The sequence below is a fragment of the Scomber japonicus genome, chromosome 22 (assembly GCF_027409825.1).
Source record: "Scomber japonicus isolate fScoJap1 chromosome 22, fScoJap1.pri, whole genome shotgun sequence".
Classification (NCBI taxonomy): domain Eukaryota; kingdom Metazoa; phylum Chordata; class Actinopteri; order Scombriformes; family Scombridae; genus Scomber; species Scomber japonicus.
In genome coordinates, this window is record NC_070599.1 from 14582847 (window position 1) to 14605166 (window position 22320).

The 22320-nt window shown below is 41.8% G+C and overlaps 2 protein-coding genes across 2 annotated transcripts in view; one reads left to right on the top strand and one right to left on the bottom strand.

Moving 5' to 3' along the window:
* Positions 1–10277, top strand: part of si:ch73-335l21.1 (insulin receptor substrate 1-B) — a 49952-nt gene extending 39675 nt beyond the window's left edge. The window contains exon 4 of the mRNA XM_053342884.1: positions 6550–10277. Within this exon, the coding sequence (XP_053198859.1) occupies positions 6550–6557 (8 nt within the window). The 3' untranslated portion in view covers positions 6558–10277. The remainder of the gene's footprint in view (positions 1–6549) is intronic.
* A 10362-nt stretch (positions 10278–20639) lies between these two features.
* si:ch73-335l21.4 (E3 ubiquitin-protein ligase-like) lies at positions 20640–22168 on the bottom strand. The gene is made up of 2 exons (XM_053343438.1): positions 21665–22168; positions 20640–20981 (listed from the first exon to the last, which is right to left on the bottom strand). The coding sequence occupies exons 1-2, from the start codon at positions 22140–22142 to the stop codon at positions 20923–20925; spliced, it is 537 nt and encodes a 178-aa protein (XP_053199413.1). The 5' UTR covers positions 22143–22168; the 3' UTR covers positions 20640–20922.
* Between the last annotated feature and the right edge of the window lie 152 nt (positions 22169–22320).

Genomic DNA, 22320 nt, shown 5'->3' on the forward strand with positions numbered 1-22320 from the left:
AGATTTTACTCAAGGATAATCTAAAAATACTCTTGATGTGAAGCTGCACGCGAGGCAGAGAGCGTGGTCCCCCCCCCCCCCCACCCCCATCCCCACCCACAAATGTGGTTTTTCCTCCATTTTCCCCCACTCAGCACTGCTGTTCTGGCTCTGTCTATCTCTTCCTGTCCCCACACATTCCATCTCCTCTGTGTGCCGTAACATGCCCACTCAGTCGCTCCCACTGTGTGGCTGCATTATACAACCAGCCTGGAGCCTCTTGCCATATTTTTTTTATGTACTTTAATTACTACACAATTACTTCAAATGTACCTGACAGACTAAATTGATAACTTTAATTGAGTTAAACCTTATTAATGTGTCACATAAAAATGTCTTTTTTGCATTCCTTATTCTCACACTTCCACCACCTCTCTCTCTTGAGATTTCATAACACCTTGTCACTATTCTCTAGTGTGTGTTTGCATGTGTAGTTATGTTCTCTCGTGTGTCTCTGTGTGCGTGTGTGTGTGTGTAAGTATCCTCAGTCCATGTGTGTTGTTTTTTCCAACAGCACACCCCTACACACCCCTATACATTGATATGTGCGCACACACACCTGGATAAATAGCTGGCTGCATAGCTGCTGCAAGCGTGATTGACAGCGGCAGGGTTAAGGACAGCAGAGATGTATGTGTGAAAGTGCAATAAGCACACACACAGCACTCGTCTTTCCACTCCTCACAAACCCGCTCCCCTCTGCCAAATGCAAAGACAAGTGTTGTGAAATTTACCGTTGAACATAAGAGAGAAATGTGCTGCGTTCACTGTTCCCATAATGCAGGCGTTTAAAACAATAAAAAGCCTGTCGGATGATAGTATTTCAGTATGTTGTTGGGCTGTTTGCTGAGTTACTTATCACCCTAATTTTCAGAAATAAAGTGGGTGTATTTATGTACTGTGACCTACCAGAAATCACTTGTCTATCGAGCGACGTCGGTGTTACAGCAACGGCTTCTTGCTTTTGGATTTTTTGTTGACGTGTTCGGCCTTGGTGATGATCGATGCTCACCCGCTGGCCAGTTCCTCTTGTATGTACTCCAAACAAACTGCTGCTGGTGTTTCTGCGAACATAAAAGGCTTCCTGTGTCCCTGAAGACTTTTCCTTGGAAACACCAGCCTGTACAGCATACTGTATGTAAAAAAAAAAAAGAGAAAATAACACTTTGTTTGACTCTCTCCAAGATCTCTAAATCAATATTAGTGCAGAGTCAAAGAAACTTAAATTTTTTTGAGGATAATAATGTGTATTTGTGACTGATTAGCACTCTTATCTAGTTATTTATAGAGATGCTTGAACTTCATGTTGAATACATCTTAAAAATGTCCATGAAGTGATTTGCATTGTGTGAACATTACTATGCTCCAAGGCTATTCAGTGGAAACTACAGAACATGCATTCTTAATGCGAGAAGGCCCAGTGGGAGTCAAACTCCTTACAGTGGCAGTATCTGTATTACACTATATACACGGAGCTACACAAATACATGAAAGAAACTGCAGAGTGTACTGTGCTGCTGATCAGTCTTCATCATCACATTATTACGGTCAGTCTGGTGTGAGGAAAACCAGGCCAGGACTGAACCGCAGACTTTCAGATCTTCAATAAGAACAAGCATTCTCACTGTCGGCTTTTCTCGGCTCATAAAGCAGATTAAATATGATGCACATGAGTTTGAGTTTGCCATTGGATGTTATTCATAGATAATTGATTAATGATGAAGCGGTAGTCCTCCCAAAATCTATCATCTGATTATCAAATACTCATCTCCTGTCATTTTAATGAAGTTTTTAGCTGTGGAGGAAGTGGAGTTGTGAGGTTTACAGTGGTTTCTAATGGTGAATTAGAATTAGAATCAGATATGCTCAGTCACTAAAGCTCTCTGGTTAACACATTAGTTATTTTCCACATGTTAGAATTCGTGCTTCTAGGGACATTTTCAAACTTGGCGACTCTTCTTTATTTTACCTGTTGGTGCGATTTGTGAGAGCTGATCTGAACACAAAGAAGTGAATATAGTGAATGATCTCACCTGGTTTCAGTGATGCATTTTCTTCTTGGCTTGAATTATGATTGTGGAAAAAAAAAGAAGTGGAACTGACATGAAAACATAACAACTTTACCAACTCATCCACTGATTTGGACCTGAGCAAAGGAACTATAAGTTTGAAAATGCCCAAAGTCAGATCATCCAACAGCTTAACAGTTTTTCTAACTTTCAAAAAAAATTATAAAGGCTTTTCCCTTTATAAGTCTTTGGACGATACATTACATGACATAATTCCTTTCAAGCATACTACACCCTTTACTTTTCCGTTGGCCAATGAGTGAGCATGGCTTGAGCAGGCCCCGACCAATGGAAGTAGTTAAGAGAAGGAGAAGGAGCTGATTTGTGTGCAAACGAAAGCACATGCTCGCTCAAGAAGCTTCGAAGTGATGATTGAAATGAAATGGTATATTTATCCGATTTTTTCTTGCACTAAATATTTTGTTTTTTGGAGCAAGATGAGCGTGCAGGAATGGGGATTATGCAGTTTTATAAGTTTCCATGAATGTTTTGATGCTTTTGTTTCACTGTGAAACTGAGTCACCATTGGAACCATTTGTGAATATAAGCTGACTACATCTGCCGCCCTCCACAAAAGCAGACATTTACAAACTTTTCAGTCACCTTTGAAGCCCACATGAGGCAAGGGTTTGATACTCATAGATTATGGGTGGAGTATCGCTTTAACTGAATTGTCATCCGCAGATGTGCCAGATACGTGACTAACAAATAAGTGCTGTGAAATCAGACACATACACTGTAGCCAGACCGAACATTATATCTTTACAACTGACAGACTTTCTGGCGTCATTGGAAGAAATTAAATGAGGTGACACAGGAGCTATCCCGCTGGTTCAGTCTGCCAATGTTCATTCCTCGTATCTGCAGCTGTCTTGACGCTGAATCCCAGCTCATGTTGCGCTGATCTCCCTCATACCCACCGACCCACTCGTAGGATAGATGATTTTATGGAATCAAGTATAATAACAGCGCTAGAGGATGACAAGAGCTAAAGCCGCTGGCATGAAAAAATGCTGCCATTATGGAAAAAACAGTTAGTGTGGGATTGTTGGGATTTTCACATCGTTATAATTCTTTTATGATCTCCAGAGAAGAAGAACGTTCTTTGCTTCCCTCGGGGTTGTAGGTCAAAGGTCACAAAGAAGCACTCTTGCAGTTGGAAGGAATTTGGCTTCTTGCACAAAGACACCTCTGCTGGGTGGTGTGCGCTTGCCGACGCGGAGCTCGAACCACACGAACCACACAATTATTTGCTTGAATGCAAATCATAAAATTGATGTATCCGAGAAGTAGCATATTCTCTGCCCCGGGGTTTCTGGGATGCTTGTAAAAAAAAAAAGATGAGATAGTGATGAAAGCCACGGGGATTTCCAGTGATGTTCATATCATTTTTTTCCCCCCCATGTGAAGTATGTCAACATACCATCGCTCTCTGCTGTCGTCCCCATGCAAGTTGGCGCCTGGTGATTTCCAACAGTAATGATATTTTTCTGCTCTCCTCTCCTCTCCTCTCCTCTCCAGCTCCTATTTTTTCCTCTTATAACCATATGAGGACGTCTGATAGCTTTACTGCAGGTCTGCCTATTTTCCTTTAACATGAAAAAATGATTTAACCCAAACTGACTGAATGACCAATGGACTCAGTGACTCACATCACGTTGCTCAGACCAGCTCCGTGTCTTGTGGGAGCGGGGCGGCATGAAAATGACAGACTGACACACTCGATTTACGACCAGAGAACAGGGTGGCTTTCAATTTTAGGCAGCCCTCGATTGAGACATCACATAGACCCAGACTCTCCTAATTACACACACACACACACACACACACACACACACACACACACACACACAGGAGGCTAGGGAACAGTCATTGGCTAGACACGGACTGCGGAGGCAGATAGCCCTGTCTAACCTCTTGATTTAAACCGTCTGGGACAGAAAAGGGGAAAGGAACACACATACACCCACACTATTGCTACTGTGGTCATTATTACATCGATTAGCCCACAAAATGGAGAAACGATGCAAGGAAGTGAATGAGATCAATAGGCAAACCACCAAAGGGGGGTCAGACCGATGGATGGGGAAGGAAATATCTGATTAGAGTGGCCAGGAGAGGAAACATAGCCGGTTTAGTTATATATGAGAGAGACTGCACGAGTGAGTCAGCGCATTAACATCAGGCAGCGGACAAATGTTTAGTATGTTCCCATGTATAATTTAGCATGTCTGTGTTTGGAGAAAGGTCATTATTATCTGCGTAATCACAGTGTCTTCCTCTATGCTCCTCTGCGCGCCTAGCTTCATGTGAGTTTGCATGTGTGTGTCCATGGCGATGCACCAGTGCGTGTCCGGCCTGTCTCCTCCGGTCCCCTTTGGTTGGCTGGCTTGATTGTTTGTGTTGCTGTTTTTGAGCTGGCTGGCCAGCTGAATGAGGGAGCCGCTCCGCACCACACCGCTCCGCTCTGCTCTGCTTTAGGCCGTCATGGCTTGGCCGGCTGGCGGGCACCGTCTGTGCTGAGGGTGGGGTGGGGGGAGGGTTGGGGGGGCTAAATATAGCTCACTGCACCAGGAAGAAGACAAACTGGAGAGAGGGAGGGCCGTAAATATAGAGTACCCTCGTGCAATTAGAGAGTCAAGCAGTGCTGGGAAATTTTAGGGAATGAGACGCAGGGAACTCTCTCTCTCCCCAGCCTGTTCTCTTTACTGGCTCTGTGCATTTGTTGTTTTGGCTGACGGCAGCATGAGTGCCTTTAGTGTGAGTCATCATCATCACTTGACAGAAAGTAACTGAGTTAAAAGGGCATGGACTAATAAATGTGTAGTAGTCATGTAGTATTCATTCTTTCACTGAAACCCTGTAACATACATGACTTTTTACACCCATAATATGCTTTAATCAATAATGCCCTAGCTTTCAATGTCTCAACTTACTGTGTGATGACAGCAGATTTGCAGGTGCATTGCAAATCACACTGTAGGAGGCAGATTTAATAAAATATTGTGTCAGAAAGTGGAATATCAGTTTTTATAGCATGTCAGCTTCTGCACAAAGAGGCTGCAGTCTGTGTGTTCTGCAGCATTTCATGCCACGTTCAAGTCAAGTCAGTTTTATTAGCATATCCTGATATGACAAAACACTAGTTTGCCTCAAGGGGGCTTTACAATCTGTACAGCAAGACAGCATCCTCTATAAGGGAAGAACTTCCTTAAAAACGCATTTAACGAGGAAAAAGTGGAAGAAGAAATGGCAGGAAGAGCAACAGAGGAGGGATCCCTCTTCCAGTATGGGCAGACATGCACTAGATGTTGCGTGTACAGAATAGACCAGATAATAAAATTACAGCATGGAAAACAAGATGACAAAATTATACGACCCAAGTGCACAAACCATTAGGCCGGTTTTAAGCAGCAGTCACATTGTGAGAAGTTGGTCCTAAATTTTGACTTAACTCTCTTTGGTTGCCAGAGCTTTAATACACAATATCTTTTACCTTACAGGATGGTCACTCTTTCAGATTAGGCGAACATAAAGTCATAAATTCTTGCCATGACTCACCCCGATAGACTTAGCATAGCACCAATCATTACTTGGCATTTTTAACAACTCGAGTGACGTACTCCGGCGACTGAGAAGGAAGTGCTAAGTACACGCTTCGCTGTTCCACCTGCTCTGAAAATATCAATCCTCTTTACAACTGTGTGCAGAATAGGGCTCTGTCACCTTAAAGGCAAACATCAACGAACTTGTTATAATTGTCAAACTAGGGGAGAGAAGGGTGAAACATTTCAGGGTCAGACCATTATCAGGTCCAGAATAAATCGACCATCAGTGTATTCTTCTGCTCGCTTCACTCTGGAGCACAATAATCAAGTCTGCGTTCCTACTAAATCCTATCAGCAGTGCAAAAACAAGGTCTTGAAAGACGTATGTGTTGGAGAGAGTCGACATTGTGACTCACTGCAGTAGTGACACTTTCCTGATGGTATGGGACTGTACGTTTGCATCCAATGTGATGTTAAGCGCTGAAATTGCCAGAAAAGGCAGTGAACAGGGAATCCAGGATGTTTTTGGGATCTCTCGTCTTGCGCGGGGCCCACACACACTTGACTTTGTGCCTGCAGCAGTAGGTGTCCTCACTTTCTCCTTCCGCCCTGTTCCCTTTATCACTTTCTTCCTGTCTGAATCTGAGAGTCTTTTTCCAGCCTGTTTGGTCATATTGTGTATTCCTGTTTGTTTTAGGGTCACTTTGTTCCCGAGCCGATAAGCAGATGCTGATATCCTCCATAAAATATTATAATTACCTGATAAGCAAGCGACACTGTATATACATGTCATAATATTTATGTCATCTTTATATCTTCCTCATATCTGAGTTATTGTTTATGCTTCATCTAACCAAACCATTTCCTCCCTCTCTCCATTTCTTTTCTTCCAGAGTGCTGATGTCAGTGCGTCGTCCTTGGGGAAACAATCTGGTACCACTTGGAGAGCTTCAAAGTTTTTCCTGTTTCTCCTGTGACGACCAATCACGTCGGGAGAGCAGCTGGATAGGACACGCCCCCCCTCCCCCCCCTGAAGCACTTTGACAGAAACTGATGGAGAAAGTTTTTTTTTTTTTTTTTTTGTTTCATCTTGTTGGTTGTGAAAACCAACAGGGATGTGTGCCAAATGACATTCTTGAAAAGCTATGTGCTGCTCTCATTCCTTGAGTGAAAGCCAATCAGAGAAGGGTACAAAAAAAGGCGATTTCTCTCCCTCTTTTTCAGGAGAAACACTCAAAACAGAAAGAAAACAATGGTGGCTGACTATTTAGTGTATGAAAAAGAGAATATCTAGAACTATATACCTGCTCAAAAAGTGCCTCATTTTCAGATTGTAGCCATCTTCAACTTAGCCTCAACTAAATGAAGCTTTGGGTTTTGTTTTTTTGTTTTTCTTTCTTGATTTGATGTAGTTACAAAAATGGCAGCAGAAAATAATAAAGTGGATAGCACTGGTGTGAGCTTTTGCCGCGTTCAAGTCATGTGGGATGGATCGCATAGCAAACAGAAATATTGCCATATAATGTTTATGATGTACAAATACCCAACTCAGATTACAGAGTTGGTCAAGTGAGGGTTAAAAATACTGTGCATGGTCAATATACAACTATATCCATTATACATGGGTTTAATTACGACTTTGGTGGAAGTGAGGTGTCCATATTCGTTTGGATTTTAGGCACTTATTAAGTGCTGGGTCTTATATTTTGGAGCATGTAGGAATTCCCCAGTCACAATTATTACTTGGATGTTGGCGTTGAACAGTATTTTTAAATCGTAATCTGGCAATCTCAATAAATCCAATATGACATGTACGCAGCAGTCCTGCTAATATTAATAATGATAACGGTACTAGCAATCTGCTGGCCTTCCTGTCTACTGTGAGAAATATAAGCATAGCTGCTGTTAGCTTTCTGCTAATTATAATTTACGTCGCTTTTATTTTTCTGTCAGATCCCCCTTCCCCTCTTTTTCCTTCTTCTAACTTTTTTTTCCACCACCATTTAACAGAGCCATACACCGAAAGTATTAAACACACAGGTTTGAAACTAAAGGCACTTGTAGCAGGGGATCCAGTTTAGTTTGCTAACTAGCTCAAACCAGCTAGGTCAGATTAACATATTAGCATCGTGCCAGGGCGTAAATTCACCATCCTGCTGACCACAGCTTAGGGTGAGACCCCTGATATAGCGCTAAGCAATCCCATTAGTGTTATTAGCTCCAGACACTTGTGTCTCACGTAATCCCCTCTTCATCTCAGGATGCTAGATAACATACTGTACACACAGATGTGGATAGACATCCTATCAATAGCCATACTAATGCTGGCTTTGTGGCAGTCAGCATACTTTTAGCAGTGGAAAGGGGGTCAAGCTTTATTTCAGTTCAAGTCAGGATAAAGTAATTGATGAATATCCTAATTTTCTTCCCAGTTATTTTATACATTATGGTACAAAACATTTTAAGAAGACAGTTTTTACATTTTTTTAATTTTAACTGGCTGAATTGAAAGTGCTTTGACCCCTTAATCCTCGTTTAGAACTGTCTTTTTCCGTATCTGTATCTCCTCCCTCCTCTCTGTCTATAGGCTCTTATTTTAATCTCCGCTATGCATCAGCACTTAAGTGCCTGTCTGTCCTATTTGTCTGTCTGTCTCTCTGCCCCTTCTTAGCAGCTAGCACTAATAGGGCTGTTCTAGCAGAATATATCAAGTCTATTTTTGTGTCTATTTTTGTCTCTTGTGGCTGTACAGTTCTCATGAAATAATGTGTTAATGTATGTTTGGTGTGACGAAGAGCTATCTCATGACTTGACTGACAGCCACGGCCCTAATCAGAGGAGTTTTGGACTGTTTCACTTTGCCGGTAATGGAGGACTCACAGGGTTGCAGTGCCAAAACACAACAACAACAACAACAATAACAAAAACAAGACTAGGCTGTTCTCTTTGCCGACAGCACCTCATGAAGCAACCTTCGGCTCTCAAGTTTGGACATATTGCTTTGTTTAGTTTTAAACAGTAACCTTTTGTGTTCCCCCGTTGTTTTCTTTTGCATCGGGGGGGAAAGAACTGTGACATATCTTGCCTCGCAGTCTGCTTTTGTGACACTCTTGAGATAAAGGTCATTGTGAGGACTTGCGTACGCTTTAACCTTGAATTTGTCTATGACTCTGATCAGTGGATTAAAAAAAAAAAAATAGAAAAAAGAAATGCATGAGAGGAAAGAAAAGGCCACACAACAACAACAACAACAACAACACAAAACCACATACACAAAAAGAAACGACCTGAAATGTCAATACATGTGCATCTACATAGTTACAAATTGTACTCATGTGTTTGTCTGCTTGTCTGGGAAGTTCATGAACTTTCTCATTCTGGTCACATGACCGTCGGGGACTGAGAGCATAACAATGCAGCTTTATTACAAGCAGAATGGGATCTGTGGTTGGAGTTGCCCCAAATAATTGTGGGGTGGGGAGGGGTTGGGGAGGGGGGGTGGGTTACAATTGGACCTGAAACCAGATTGAACACATAAATCCCAGACCTTTGCTTCCATGCAGCCTCGCAGGCAAACACATGATGATTGAAATGTTTGTAATGTGGATGGTCTCTTGTTTGTAAAAGACTCATCAGTTCTCAGCCAAAACAAAAATGCTCGAAGGTACTTGTAGATTAGAAAGCGCACAATCCTGACTAGCAGACATTATTATACTGCCATTTAAAGCGAACCTCGTTTTTATTTTATCAATCTGCCCGCAGTCTGGAATGTTCTTGGTTTCGGCTGCCCCTGGTGATCCCGTTCACAAAGAACAAGAGCGCGATGGTCACCGCCACATATCAAGTTCCTTCAGGAGGGCTCGGGCAAACAGGGTTCAACAGTTTAAGTGGCTGTATGATTTCATTCATGTGTTGTTAATGAGTTTAGAAATGTTCATAAAATGGGCAGGAAAGTGCTGCTGCTGTTCTAAATTGTTTTTATCTCTTCCTCCTGTTCCCTTAAGGGATGGTACTGAGTGGGAATATTGTGAGATTTGCCATTGATGTAGAGTTTTACTTCTGTTGCTTGAGGAAAAAAAAAATCTGACTAAAAGGAGAAAAAAAAGTCAAACAACATATGGACTTGTGGTTTCTTTTGTTTCCGAGATTGGCTGATTTGCTTTTGAGTGATGTCATGGGAATAATTGCGGCTGGATGTGTTAGAAAGGCGACAGACTTTACACACAAAGACAGTAGAGCTACTGATCTGGTTAAGAGAGGGGACCGGAAGATTTACAGGCTGAGGCGAGGGTGAACATCTGCTTGAAATGCCACAGACACTGGTGGGCTCATACCCCCACACACTTGCCATCTTTTACACACACACACACTCACTCGTAGAGGCTGCAGCCACAGCGCAGATGTCATACTTTAATGTGGAAAAGAAAACAGCCTGATTGTTACACACAAAGCCTTTTTTGCCGTGTTAGTCACATTCACCACTCCCCATTGATAAGATCATTTGCACTCAAGGTTGGCAGGTTGCCACGGAGTTAATCACTTGTCTTACCGGTAATTTGACCAACATGGTGTTTGCTGGGTGAGGTAAAAGACCTCCCTCCTTGCTCCCTGTCTTATTTGATACTGCCCTCTCACTCTCAGCACTCCGTTTAATTAAATAAGCCTTTTTTTGGCGTGATAAATATGTGCTTCTCCCTCTTCTTTATTGTTAACATGTATGGGATCTTGTATCATCCTTGTCACTGACTCATCTACAGACGGCCAAGTAACTCGACCCCAGCCGGGTGTGATTGTGTGCTCACAGAGGCACCGTATGAATTAATAGAAATGAGAACACACACACGTACAGACACAATCTGAGCCTGCACCTGCACATGTTCTCACTTCCCTTACTGTGTAAAAAAATAAGGCTGCTGTGCACCTGTATGAGAAATAAGGAGACCCCACACCCATACCTGAAGGGCTACTGAAACCTAAACTGTCTGACCCTGTTAGTTATTTCCACAGCTTGTATTCCCTCAACTTTTATTCACTCACATCTTAAACTAAGTGTGTCCCAAGAGGATTCAAGCCCTGTTTCTGGGTTGTCCACTTGCTGGTTATGATAAACTTTCACAAGCTCTTGATCCAGTGGCTGATTTTTACCTTTATTAGTTGTAATGCTCCTCTATATTTTTCCCAAGAAAGTCAGGGAGACTTGAATGAGTGAATTAATCATGAAAAAGTAAACTCTTGTTGTGATACCTTAAACAATTCAAAACGAAATCCTCAACAGACTAAACCTTGATTCTTTGGTTGATGCTAAAAGCCAGATAAAGTCAGGAAACTCAAATCTGACCCACATTCTTATTCACAGTGACGGCTGGGTGGACAAAGCAAGACGGAAATGTAAAGCTGTATCAGCGCTGCTCTTGGATAAGGAGAGAATGGAGGGGCAGAGGCGGCAAATGGGCACAGCTGCCATCTGGTTGTCGTGGTGACAGGCAGCGACAATGCTTGCCTCTGCTGTGATGGCAACATCTCCGGTCAAGAAAAGAGAGAGAGGGAGAGTGGAGGAGGAGGAGGGATATTGGATTGGAGCCAGAGCAAGAGGACAGAGAGTTCAAACGAGAGAGGTGCGCTGGACAGAGGCCAACAGGTGGAACTGTTGTGTCTGAGCGGGTGTGTGTCATCTCCTCATTGTGTGTGTGTGTCTAGGCTTATATGATACTGCGTCTTTGGATCCCAGCTCAGTATAATGTAGACACCAACCAAACAGTTACAGTTACATTTAACAAACATACATACAGCTATTTGAGCAATAATCCAACACCAACAGATACTTACAAATCAAATTGCCTTTAAATTTGCTTTCCTCCATATTATAGCATTGTTAACGGAAAATATTTGGTTTTTGGAATGTTAATCAGGCAGAGCAAGCAATGTGAAGACATTACCATGGGCACTGGGAAATTGTGATGGGCATTTTTAGACCTTTTCTATTTGGACTTTTTGACCATCTCCTGTCCTCAGCATAGATGAGAAGTCCTTAAAGTGGTCATGATAAAATTGAATTTCATAATATTCAGCTTTCATGACATGTGAGAACTTTCACCTGCTGATGAAGTTCATGTGATATGATCAAAAGCTCCACTAACCTTGTAGGGAAATTTCTAAGCCCATGAATGAACTACGAGCGGAGAGGTGTCCATTCAACTCTGCCTCCGTATTTTGTGAAGATGCAGACTTATATTATAATACGTTTTGCATTATGTCCCCTCCTCCTAATCTCCTGTACATACTGTACAGATGGTCGACACCCAGACTGGGGTCATGACCTCCAAGCGTTCCTAAGGTAACAGATAAACACAACTTAACAAAATGATTGGGTTTTATGCATTTTTCTTATCAAATACGAGACATTTACAACTTTTCACGCTTCTAAAAGGCCTAAAAGCAGACTGAGAAGGGAACAAATCCCTCTTTGAACTGCTCAAAAGTCATTCACACATTTTTCCTCCAGTCTCACGAGAAATTTAGTTAATAGATGACGACCTAAAAACACTCACAAACCACACCATTAAATACATCACATTTTCTGTTCTTGTTCCCCTTGCTCTGCTTCCTGAGACTGTTTCATGAGAACATATTCATTTTTAAAGATGTAAGTGGAGATGGTTTTTATTTTAGGGAAACCCTGATTATAAAGGGTTTACAAGAAGACATTGCTTCATTTGAAGGTTGCACAATTCAGTGTTGGGAGCCAGACAGTCCTACAATATTATGCAACAGTTCCACAGACGGAGGGCCCAAAATCGATCAAATTTAACATGGCGTGTACATATATTCACTGCAGAATACTAGTGTGACAGTTATTCGAAGACACATTGATAATGCAGTGGTGTAAAACATGCAAATGGTGTCATAAAAATACCCTTGTTTCAAATCTGTGGAGCCCAGTAAAAACCAGTGAGAAGCACTGGTACAAAAGGGTGGTATGAACCTCCCGTCATGTGTGCCTTGGCCTATTCGAGAGGGGTGAGAGTGCTATTTTTATGATGTTTACATCAGCGGTCCCCGGCCTTACCGAGCATGTACTGCTGTGTGCTGGCAACAATACAGGAAGTCTTCCTGTCTTTATGACTTCCTCCACGGTGCAGACCACAGGAAGCTTGCTGGATTTAGGACAAGGAAATCGCTTTCGCTCCCATAGCACATGTGGGAATGTTAATATAGGCTTTTTTCCATGCTTTCAAACTGCTTCCTTCCCGTCATTCACACGTATTCAATTAAATGTTTGGTTTAGGTGAAGAAATGGAAAGTCTGTACAGTTAGTGAGATATCATTTTCCCCTTACAAGTATTCACAATAAACCACATAAGTAAAGTTACAGGTGTTTTAGCTTATAGGTAAATCTGCTGTATGTTGACCGATTCAATAAAGCCCTGGATTACAGTCTGTACACTGCAAGCTGCTTCTGCTAATCCTCCCAACTTTCCCTCTTTTACCCCCCTCCCCTGTCCTTCAATATAGGTTTTTGGGCTAAGGTAATCACAGTAGACTCAATAAAGTTTTACAAACACACACACATATACACAGAGTCATGGTCAAACTGAGTGGATCCTATGGTTGGACTCATGGTATGTGAGGTAATCTGATCTACAAATGCCACAGCCGATGCAACCGTTTTCTAATGTATTTCCAGCTCTCTTTCCTCACCGCCCCCTCTTTCACATAGTGTACTTAGCCAAACAAAAAGCCTTTCTCTGTCTTTCCCTCCCTCCCCTTTTCCTCCCCCTCAACTAACGTTCACTCTCTCTCTCCCTCTCTCTCTCGCCTCATGAGAGAATGTTTGCCATGATTATGGATTTGTCTTTATTACAGGCTGCATACGAAATTAGCTCTGTCACCGTTTAGCTGCTGGCTGGTTTGAGGAAAAGGGAGGCTGAAACTGAAAAAAAAAAGTGCCACATGGAGTGAGCGAGGGAGAAGGGTAAGCAGGAGGAGGAGGGAGGTGAAGGCGTTTTGGGGGAGTGGTGGTGGTGAGGAAGGAGGTGTGGAGGGGGGGGACTGTGAGGCCTCTGTGCTTTATTTTCCTTGAAAGCTCCCTGAAAACCGCAGACACATGGTACAGAATTCCCCTTCACAGTAGGAGGAGGAGGAGGGAAGGGGTGTTGGGAGGGGGGTGCAGCTTGCAAGAGAACACCACACTGTCTGCGATAAACACACACACACACACACACACACACACACACAGAGGGAAATAATATAGACAAGTACACACACTGGGAAAGAAGAGAGTGTGTGAACCAGACACTCTGCAACACAAAAGGTAGCACAGAAAGAGGCGACTTTGAAGGAGACCGACACCGTCTTATGTTGGCCAGCACACAGAAACCTCAAAACATCATATCACCTTAATACCTCTCAGCTCTATGGGAAAGTGGACGGTCCCACTTTCCACGGGTATTTCTCGGGTGGTGGTGAGGTGGGGCGTTAATCCAATGTACAATGTGTTTAACTTTGACTGGCAGATCCCCTCAAAACCCTCCCACCCCTCTCCTTGCTTTGGGGCCCCTTCTAGCTGTAGACTAGGAGGACAAGCGTAGAAGTGGTATTTTAGGTGGCCAACTGGGAAAAGGTGAAGGGTCAGGTGGTGTGAATGGACCTGTTAGAAGCTGTGATCTGGGCTTAGCGTGGACCCAGTGACCCTGAAATAGAGCGCATGGTCGCCTGACAGCTGTGTGTTCAGGACATCTCAGGAAAGACAATAAAACTGCAATTTTTCTTGTCTGCTTCTCTTTTTTTTGTAGCCCACATTTCTTTCACTTAAGAGTTATGTAGTAACCCAACAGGACACTACAGCACAAGAACTGCAACATCCAGCACTTAAGGTCAGACATGTGATAATAAAATGGATGAGTAACGCCATCTAGTGGTATATCTGGCACATGCTCTTACTGCAAATGCACAATCAGGTCACTAGGTACAGTATGTCAATCCATAGCCTCAAGTCAATTCAGTTAATGTTGAAGCTGTAGATAAGCAAGCAGCTAAAATACCTCCATTACAGTTTCTTTTGTGGCTGAAATCAATGAAAACAAAACCACATGATGACTTATTTTCTCCCAATATTCTTTGTATACTCATTAATGGCTTGGCAGAGCTAGAAAAAAGGCCTTCTCACAAAGGGTGAGATCAGGTTTTTCCGTCTCGTAGCGTGTTAACCCAGAGACCAGCATGATCCAAAACCTCCTTGTAAGCTCGAAAGAGGAGATGGAAAATCTGTGTCAGCACACTGAATGGCCACACCACACTGCCTGCATGGGAATGAGGACACAAGGAATGGGAATACAATCAATTTATAAAAAGCCTCAAGTATGTTTGACCCTCCTTCATTTCTCCTTTTCATGCTTGACATTACATTATGCAAATCATTTGCCAAATGGTGCAAAAGTTATGCTCAGAAAGTCACGTTTTGACCTCTGTGGTTTTTTCCAGTGAACATGTCGGTTTGTCTCAGGAGACGAGATGAGCTGAAGCCATTGTTTTTGACTTTTCACTCGAGGTCACAGTTGAAAGATATAAAAAATGCTGATATGATTTACTTGACAAAATATTTTCAGTTAATTCCTAGCATTTCTTGTAATGTGCAACACTGAAGAACACCTTGGAAATACCAGAAAGATGAGATAATCAAGATATCTGAAAGCCAATTTATTTATTTCTAGACAAAGATATATTTGGAGGTGATCAACAATAACCAGAATTAACTTTGCAGGCTTAAACAAATTCTTAATTTCATGATCATTTCCAGTCCAAGGTGATGTCTTCATGTATTCTGTGTTGTCCAACAGTCCCAAAGATACTTACGTTTCTGTAATATAAGACAAAGAAAAGCAGGAAATTATCACACATAAGCAGCAGGAACCAGTAACATATGGCATTATGGCTTGAAAAGCGTTTCAGATTGTAATTTGATTAACAAAAAAATATGGAGATACATTTTCTGTCATTTGATAAATCAGATATATCTAATAGCACCAGCTCAAATGGACTCATTAATAACCCTGCAATTAATAGTTTATTTTAAAAGGATATAATGTTCTGGGTGTTCTTTTGGTCGTTTGTTTTTTCAATTTCTGTTACTGCTATTGTGTTCAGCCCTTGTCTTAAACTAGTTAACACAAACACTTGTTTAAATACATATTGTTTTTGACAAAAGTTTGTTGCAAAAATCCAAATTATCTGACTTTTCTCACACAGAAATGGGTATTATTCAACACAATATTAACTACAGGTCTCAATTTTTGTGATTTTACTTATAATAGTAACCTTAAACCCTTTTTTGACCAAAAAAAAAAAATCACAAATATCATCCAAACTTTATTGTAATTGTTCTTCTTGCACATAATAATACAACACATCTATTTTGTTCGTTCATTTATTCTCAAAGGGACATGTTCATTGACTTGAAGGTGACGTTCCCAGTAGAAATTCGTAGGTAATCTAGTTCTAACAGATCTTCACTGAGCGCCTGACTTCCTGTAGGATCAGTTGACAAAATATCAGACAGATCAAAGCCTGCACTTCCACTTCCCTCAGTATCCAGGAATAAATTAGATGTTTTCCCTTCACTGTCAACCTTTTTTCCAGCGCCTAACTTGTTTTCCTCAAGGCTGCTGAACTCTTCTATCTCATCTTCAGCAGGTCCTTTGGTGTTATTGCTGCTATGCACAGCACCCTCAGAGTTCCTCTGATCTTTTTCTCCCACATATTCATCAACTGCCAAGACTCTGTCATCACCTAATGTACTTCCTTTTTGCTTGGTTGTAGCAGTAACTTTTGGAAAAGAGTGCTTATCAGCTGCTGTGATAGATGTCTGTGTTGTAGCTCTCACACCACTGAATGAAGCACTTCCAAGAATATCAGCATTTGTGATCGCTTTGACCCTGGAGAGCCACTTGGGCAGCCTGACTATGGCAACATCACCGGTACCATTTCTTGGGGATGTTGAGGCATTCAGTTTTTTGCTGTTGGCAGGTTCTGCCCTCACACGTGTGCCTCTCACAGTGCTGCTGATTGAGCTGTTGAAGAAGCTCGCCTTCATTGTACCAGGTTTCATAGGGTCCACTGCTGACCGGGGATAATCTGAGGAGACCCTTGGTGTTGGATTCTGCTCTGCCTGGTGCTTCCAGGTGGTTTTGTATTTTCCATTCACAATTCGGTTTCGAATAGACTGAAATCCTGGAAAATTATAGATTTTGTGATTCTCTTTGTATTTGTCATGCATAAGTCTGGGGTCTGATTTGGTGCTTCCTGATGTCTTTAGAGGTGGTTTAAGGTCTTCACCACTGAGCTCATTTCCTCTCTGTGTAGCGGTCACATAATTTTTAACTGTCTGATTGTGCCATCTGTAAATCCTGCTGCTTTTAGGTCGCCACATCTGTGAATTGTTAAGCTTAAAACCTTCAAAACTCGGCAGAAGTGCAGACTTGTTTGATTCTCTGACTAAAGTTTTGGCACCCTCTACCTGATTAAAAGTGGTAGTGCTAAGTGGTCGAGTGCCAACGTCTTTCAGACCATATACCCTTTTGTGGCTTCTGTATTGTCTCCGATCTGGGTTGCTGTCCATACCAACATCACGTTCAGGCACCAGAGGCCAGAATTTCCTAAATCCTGATCTGAACAGTGTTGGTGTAGGAACAGTTGTTGTTTCGAGGACATCTAACCTGTCAGAAGAAGGTGAGGTGTTTCCAGGCCCAGAAAAATCTGTGGTTCTCCTCTCTGTTTTTGATGGAGTTGGTGTTGTAGTCATGCTGCATGATCTTATTTGGCCAAAACTATATTTCTGTAATAAAGAGGGATATGCAGATTTAGATTTATGGTCCTTTACTTTATCAAAGCTGCATCGTCCAGAGTTGGCTTTTCCATCAGTGCCACCGCTGGAGTGAATCCTTTTATTTTCCATTTTAAACCCTCTGAAGCCATAGATACTTTTCGTAGATTGTCCAGGTTTGTAACCATGTGCAGGCCATCGGGTGGTCATATTAATCAAGCTACTTGCTGCAGATTTATCACCACCAGTGGCATAGTTATCCTGGAAAACTTCAAGAGGCACAGGGACAAAACTTTCCATGGTCAATGATGCACGAGCAGGAGTTTGAGCTGTGGTGTGCTGTGGCAAATAAAAGCTAGAGACGGGTTGATATTTGATAAAACTATCTGTCTGACCACCATACACAGCAACCTTCGTATTGGTATTATCTTCCTTAGCTGGATCTCTCCTGTGTAATTGGGGTTTAAAATTCAAAGGAAGCCTGCTATAAACTTTTGCGACCCTTTCCGTATTTGGTGTTGTGGAAAAAGTGTTCAGTCCACTTGCAGTTTTTTCTGTGACTGTATTAACTGTCTCACGTCCAAAAAGGGAGGCCTGGGAGTCCTTGAAGAGATAAGGCTGAACCTTTCTGAGTCTTGGTGTCTCACTGCTACTCACAGAGTACAGACCCTGGGAGAAATCTGTAATGGATGATGGCAGTTTCTCTGGGCTAGGGTTGCGTTTAATAACAGAGGTGTCTAAGCTTTTGCTGACTGATGGTGGATAAGGGGCAGTTTGAGTTGCAAAGCTGTGAAATTTGCTTGATTGAATGCCACTACTCCACGCTCTGGCCACAGCACGCTCATTTGTCTCATGATGGCCACCATAATGCCCTCTTGAAGTTGGCAGTGAACCACTCTGATATCCACCAGTCTTGGATGAAAAAAGAGAAGAGTCAGAGGACTGCCAAACAGTTCTATCTTCACCAGCTGCCCTCGGGGAGTCAATTCTTATGACTTTTCCTTCATCATAGGACTTATGAGCATCTTTGGGGTCCCAACTTTGCAGAAGACTAGAGCGCTGATGAAAGGGGCTGGCAGCTTCTCTGTGAGATGATTTTCGGATGATAGCTGGGGATAAATGATAGGGACTTCCAGTTTGGGCTATCTTCTGAGAAAGAGGTTGGTAGTTTACTCTGGAGCTTTGTACTCTGTGCTCAGGGTAACTGATAAAAATGCTGCTAGCTGGCCTCGTATCACCTGTGTTGGGACTTCCCTGAAATCCAGTGATTCCTGCTTGGGACCTGCTGTTATCTGGGCTTTGATTGTGACTAAACTTACTTTTGGTAAACGACAGAGGTTTTGATTGACCGTCAATGATTAACCAATTTCCTTTATCAGATAGTTTCTGATTGATCTCAGTTTCACTATCAGGTGGCGTTTCTGTTGACAGTTGTCCAGTAGAGAAGAGATAACTCTGCCTGTACGGAGCATATGATGATCTCAGGACGTTATGCTTCACTCCATGTTCCACTGTTATGGGACTGGCTGAAGGTGGAAAAGAATAAGAAACCATGTTTTATTCGTTTATATACAGTTAAACTGACAATAATTCAGTGTTGACTATTATGAAAATTTTTGCTTCCCAAGGACTTGTAACACTTTTGAATACTCTCTTTTAATAATTATTTCCTTTATTACCTGATGAAGATCCAATGTTGGCTCCAAATATTGTACTCTTTATTATGCTTAAAGAAAGTGCAAGTGTTGTGAGGCCTTTGGAAGCAGAAATCTCTTATCATTTATTGCTATCATAAAATATATCAATAGAAAGAACCCAAAGTCCAAGTTGAATTTATAATGGATAATAATGATAATGACATTATTAATACATTTTATTTAGAGAGCATTCTTTACACTGAAGAGGAAAAAAAGTGTAATCTATGAATATAAAACATTCAATTGCAGGGGACATTAAATCTAACATTACAGTAGTTTTTTGAATGTGGGCAGGTTGGTGCATTCAGAAACGTGATTTGGAAGAGATTTAACAACATAGTCTGATATTTAATACCTAATTTTGATACTGTGATGTCATTTTATGCCCCTGGAATTACTATGACTAAAGCCTAATCCTAGTGTGCCTTGTTTAAGACCTGCCAAACAAAACGTGTTCTGTTATTGTTTAAACAATCAGCTGCAGCTTTATTGGAACTATATCAATATCTATCTGGGCCAACACATGCCTCATACTATTTTCTGGAGAGTCTTTGAGGTGATCATTTGTTCACTGAAACTGCACACACTGCATTATTGGACTGACAAATACTAGCCTGTTTGCACTCACCTCTTGCAGCATCTGAACACATGATAAATGACATGACAGCTACACAGACCAGCACAAAGACAAACAAGAGTCTGTAGACAGAGATAAAAAAAAAATATTGTAGGAGTATTATGTGGAGATTGTCAATCAAAAAATAATTGCCTAACTGTTTCTGGTTTTATGTCTACGTGTGCAGAAAGAGAAGAAATTGTGATATTTACCTCGGGCAGAGAGAAAAAGTGCCAAACATGATGGACAGCTTCCTCCTTAGTTTGTATGATTGACAATAATTGACAGTGGTGTTGTCAATCCATGTGTTTTACTTGTCCAACAATTGAGTTGTGCAGGAGCTGCTGCAGCAGGTTGTGAGTCTGATTGGAGGCAATGCTGTTCACCTGGCCTCAGGTAACCCACTTCCTGGAACTGTCAGTGAGGGGCAGTTTTTGGGGAGTTTTTCATAGACTGTTTCATGTAGAATACCTTATAATTTCTTCATATTTTTGTTTTCTTTTCCCCAGTCTTATGAATTTATATTTAACCATGAACATTTTTTTACTTTCTGCCTCCTGCTTGAATTTTACTTAGTAAAGTCAGCTTTTACTTAGGCCTAAACTTAATGCAACATGCTATTTATACTGCACTTTTGCATATGTGTACACACACACACACACACACACACACACACACACACACACACACACACACACACACACACACACACGTGTCATAGCTAAACCAGTGTTTTTATTTTTATAATAAATACACTGATCCAGTCACCCAAAATGCAGCATGCAGTCACAGAAACCACTTAAAAACCGGTTAAAACCAGAATATTACTCATTTATTTTTCTTTAAATATATAAAAAAATACATCAAAAATAAATACACTTGTGAAACAAATAAATATCACATACGTAAGTACATTAGTGGGCCTACAGTAGGCCACTTAGGCGACTCATGAACTTCCCATTTTTTCTTATTTGGGTGCAATATATCATTGCTTTCAGAAAATCAGAAAGTTGACTGAAATCATTTTGTTTGTATATCTTGCCAGCAAGGTATCATTGTCACCAGTCCATATGCTGCCAAGCATTGAAATAAATACAGTATCACATTATCCAGAGTATCTGAAGTTACGGACTCTTTAAAACATGTAGCAGGACATCATGGCGAGGTTCCTGATGTCATCACTGGTCATGCAGTCTGTCGAAAGAGAAAATAGGACACATTAGAAATTGCTTTCAATTTCTTTGTACATGTACAATGACAATAAAGACAATTCTATTCTATACTATAAAACTATTCTTATGACCTAAATTTAGTTTATTTTTGAAATTATAAATAAAGGCTTGTTATTTTCAGCTCATGGCTGTTTGGCAATACTGGGAGTAAGACAGAAACTTGCTACAGGATGTACATGATGGATGGCTTTTTCACATGTGGGTTTACAATATAAACCTGAACCTAACCACTAAACTATTTTTGTTCTAGTATGTAAATTGTACAGCTTCAAAAAAGCCTTCAAAAGCCTATAAATCAGTGGTTTGTTTTCAAAGTGGGGTCCTTGAGGGGGTTCAAGGGGGTCCCCAGCATGGATGTATTAAAGAGGAATGATTTATTTTCACTCACTGTAATCCCATCCATAAGTAATACAATGACAAAATGAGTAATTTGATCATGGGTTATATATCCATAAATAATAACAAACATCTAAAAGTGAAATGGGGGCCCCTGGGCCAAAATGTTAACAAATTATTAACAAATGTCTCTTGTTTGACTCCCTCCAAAACATTACTCTCATGTTATGATAACTCAGTCAATGACATATAAACTTTAAAACTTGTTCTGATCTACGTTTCATTAACCACAGTCCTCTATAAACTCACTTTCTCTGCTTTGCCGTGGTTTTTTCCCGCTAATCTTCCGCCAAACTTTCCTCCAAGACCGCCGGAGCCTCCCTTCGCCAGAGCCCGCGGACGAGTCGCTGTCCTCGGCGTCAGTTTCGGGAAGCGTCGCCCCCTCTCCGTCGTCACCACCACCTTGAACTTGACCCTCCTCCTCTTCCTCTGGGTCTTCTTCCTCTTTCTCGACGATCCCCGCGGTCAGCAGCAGCTCCAGGATGGACTCGTCCACCCTGAGCTCCGCTTTCATCTTCCCCTCGCCGGGGATGGAGGTGGTGTGTCGGCACAGTGGGCAGATGATGAGTCTGTCGGCTTCCAGACGCGCCTCCTCGGGTCCGTGGGGTCGTGAAAGGGCCAGCAGGCAGCTCTCACAGAAGCTGTGTTTGCAGTGGAGCTCCCGGGGACACCTCCGACCTGCGTTATAGGTCCGGTAACAAATTCCGCACTCAAGCTCTGAATACATCCTGGTGTCTGGTGTGCTTGTCTCAGTGATTTACCTCAGTGTGAAAGGAAATAAGAGGTGATCTCACACTTATATATTCTGTGAGGAAGTGCGTAGGAGGAGGGACTCCGATAACAAGCCAGGCAGACACTTTGGTTTCATTACATCATCTGAGTGACTCATAAGCTTATTTGGCTCA